Below are 3,504 nucleotides of genomic sequence, written 5' to 3'. Positions count from 1 at the left end.
ACCAGTGCTTTACACAGGCTTGACCTTGCATTCGACTCTAAGAATGCCAGAAATTTTACATTTGCCATTCAAAAGAGAATGTTTCTGCCCTTGGCCAATTACAAGGGAAAGGAGAAGTCATGATTAACTGAAAGTTTTGCCATCTAATTTCTAAAGTTTCGCCATATGATTTCTAAAGTTTTGTCATATGATTTCTTCAAGTATACAGAGGACCAATTTTGGAGTTTTACACTGGACATGCCAAGGACAAATTTTGTCTTCTTTCACTAAATGGGTCATCTAATTTCTAAAGTTTTGCCATATGATTTCTAAAGTTTTGCCAAATGATTTCTTCATGTATACAGAGGACCAATTTTGGAGTTTTACACTGGACATGCCAAGGACAAATTTTTCTTCTTTCACTAAATGGGTCATCTAATTTCTAAAGTTTTGCCAAATGATTTCTTCATGTATACAGAGGACCAATTTTGGAGTTTTACACTGGACATGCCAAGGACAAATTTTTCTTCTTTCACTAAATGGGTCATCTAATTTCTAAAGTTTTGCCGTATGATTTCTAAAGTTTTGCCAAATGATTTCTTCAAGTATACAGAGGACCAATTTTGGAGTTTTACACTGGTCATGGCAAGGACAAATTTTATCTTCTTCCACTAAATGGGTCATCTAATTTCTAAAGTTTTGCCATATGATTTCTAAAGTTCTGCCATATGATTTCTAAAGTTTTGCCATAAGATTTCTTCAAGTATGCACAGGACCAATTTTGGAGTTTTACGTTGGCCACGCCAAGGACAAATTTTGTCTTCTTTCACTTAATGAAAATTTGCCATCTGATTTCTCAAAATGTAACCCACGACCAATTGCGGAGTTTTAGTCGAGGATAGACGGTCAGTCAAACAAACGGGGCGAGAACTCTGCGGTCGCTTCGAAGAGCGACGAAGAGCAGATTCAATGGCCGATCCATCGCTCGAATGCTGACGATCCATGTTCTAATGCGACGCCTTCGATCGATTGATCGCCTTCTTCTTCTCTGGATTCCTCTTTCTTCTTCTTCTTTTTCTTCTTCTCGAGGCTAGGGTTTGATTTGATGTTCGGGCGAAGGAATCGGTTCGGTCGTTCGGCGGCGATTGTTGGAGTTCCATGACCAATCATGCAAACGGTGATTTGGTAGTGGACGAGGGGGTTGTATCGGAAGAGAAGCGGCAAATCGGGGCGTCGATGATGGAGCAGCTTGTCCCCGAGATCACCACCCACGCGCTTAGCTATTTGGATTACCCTAGTTTATGCCGTCTCTCCATGACCAATTCGTCGATGAGGCGGGCGGCTAACGACGACAATGCTTGGAAAGCGCTCTATCACAAGGTTTGTTGATTCCTCCATAGCAATGTTTAAGATTGCTCGAATAGTTTCTTGAATGTTTCTTTCTGACTTGGGAACTATGTTCGAACGATTCTGTCAAAAATTAATTGGGTTCATAAAATCAGGGATTAGTTGACTGATCTAAGAGAAAACGTTAAATCAAAGAAAAGCTCTGTTTTTGCACCCTCTGATCGGGTCGAAAAACTTGAAAGTATGTTTTATTTCATTTATGTTGTACGGGTTAGGTGGTATGTTAAATTGTGAACAAGAATCATCTTTTTCGAATTTTAAAATGATCTTGCTCGAAAGCATTTTCGGTAAATATTAAGAAGTTGCCATTAAAATAATGAACGATGAAACTCTCCATAAATGGATCCGTCCAAATTTCTGTTTGCTTGATCCTTGTCCTAATCTCAAACGCTACTCTTTGCTAGGTTTCACATTCAATGGCAAGATAACAAAAATCATCGTTTTCTAAACAGAAAAACGCAAGAATTAACAGGATTAACAAGTCCGATGATCAATGATTTGACAGTCGCATTTTTTGTTTCCATTTCGGAAAATGTGTCCTTTTTTTCTTAAAGAGTCTCATGGGAGAAGGTTTAGGGTAAAATTTGTGGGACATTGCAGGATTTCTCGGTAGAACAGGATGGGATCAGCCCGGTCAACGGGTGGAAGGCGTACTACGCGGCGACCAAGGCCGTGGTGGACGCCAACGCAGAGTTCTTCTCTTTCATCAGATCGCGCTCTCTCGCTGCCATGAGCCGTCTCTGGCTCCATGCCGACTATGTCAAGTGCATCCATAGCTCCGGAGAGCTTCTCACTGGGTACCTCATCCGTCTATCTCTCTCTCTAGATCTTAATCCCTCCGTCCTTTCATCCATCTCTCTCTCACTAAATCTCAATCCATCCTTCCTTTCATCCATCTCTCTCTAGGTATCAATCCATTCATCCTTTCATCCATCTGTCTCTCTGAATTTCAATACATTCCATCCATGCATGTTTCTCTCTCTGAATCTCAATCCATCCTCTCTCTCTCACTAGGTTTCAATCCATCCATCTTTAATGCATCTGTCTCTCCAAATCTCAATCCATCCATCTTTCATGCATCTGTCTCTCCAAATCTCAATCCATCCATGCACGCATGGCTCTCAGTAGATCTTTATCCATCCATCCTTTCTCTCTCTAAATCTCAAACCATCTTCTCTCTCTCTCTCTAGGTATCAAACCATCCATACTTTCATCCATCTCCCTCTCTAAATTTCAATCCACCATCTCTCTCTAGGTCTCAATCCATCCATCTCTCTCTCTAGGACTCTATCCATCATCCTTTCATCCATCTCTCTCTAGATCCCAATCCATCCGTACAGTCATCCATCTCTCTAGATTTCAACCCATCCATCCTTCTGGCTCTCTAGATAACCCATCCATTTATCAGTCTCTCTAGATCTCAGGCCATCCATACATTCATCCGTCTCTCTAGATCTGAATCCATCCATCCATCTGTCTTTCTCTAAATCTCAATCCATCCATCCATCTATCTCTCTCTAGATCTCAATCCATCCATACATTCATCCATCTCTCTAGATCTCAATCCATCCATACATTCATCCATCTCTCTAGATCTCAATCCATCCATCCATCTCTCTCTCTAGATCTCAATCCATCCATCCATCTGTCTTTCTCTAAATCTCAATCCATCCATACATTCATCCATCTCTCTAGATCTCAATGCATCCATCCATCCGTCTCTCTAGATCTCAGTTCATCCCTACATCCATCCATCTCTCTAGCTGTCAATCCATCCATCCATCCATGCATGTCTTTCTCTAAACCGCAATCCATCTATCTTTCTCTTTCTCTAGCTCTCCATCCATCCATCCATCCATCCAGCCATGCATTTCTCTAGACCCCAATCCATCTATCCTTCTTTCTGTCTAGATCTCAACCCATCTATCCTTCTCTCTGTCTAGATCTCAATCCATCCATCCATGAATGTCTTTCTCTAGATCTCAATCCATCCATGATTCTTTCTGTCTTCATATCAATCCTTCCATCCATGGATGTCTCTCTCTAGATCCAAACCCATCCAAGCATGTCTCTCTCTAGAGCCCCACACGACGTGTCATAACGTGATTGGCTGGGTGT

The 3,504-nt window shown here is 41.4% G+C and overlaps 1 protein-coding gene across 2 annotated transcripts in view; it reads left to right on the top strand.

Moving 5' to 3' along the window:
• Positions 1–852: 852 nt before the first annotated feature.
• The window catches only part of LOC144709437 (F-box protein SKIP8-like), a 3,012-nt gene continuing 360 nt past the window's right edge, over positions 853–3,504 (top strand). The window contains exons 1-2 of one of the 2 annotated variants that reach the window (XM_078582988.1): positions 853–1,359; positions 1,963–2,187. In XM_078582988.1, coding sequence (XP_078439114.1) covers positions 1,138–1,359; positions 1,963–2,187 — 447 coding nt within the window. In that variant the 5' untranslated portion in view covers positions 853–1,137. The remainder of the gene's footprint in view (positions 1,360–1,962; positions 2,188–3,504) is intronic. The other variant, XM_078582989.1, reaches the window with a different exon arrangement.

The sequence above is a fragment of the Wolffia australiana genome, chromosome 11, assembly GCF_029677425.1.
Source record: "Wolffia australiana isolate 7733 chromosome 11, ASM2967742v1".
NCBI lineage: Eukaryota > Viridiplantae > Streptophyta > Magnoliopsida > Alismatales > Araceae > Wolffia > Wolffia australiana.
The sequence above is the reverse complement of the archived record's forward strand: the minus strand, read 5'-3'. Positions and strand labels throughout refer to the sequence as shown.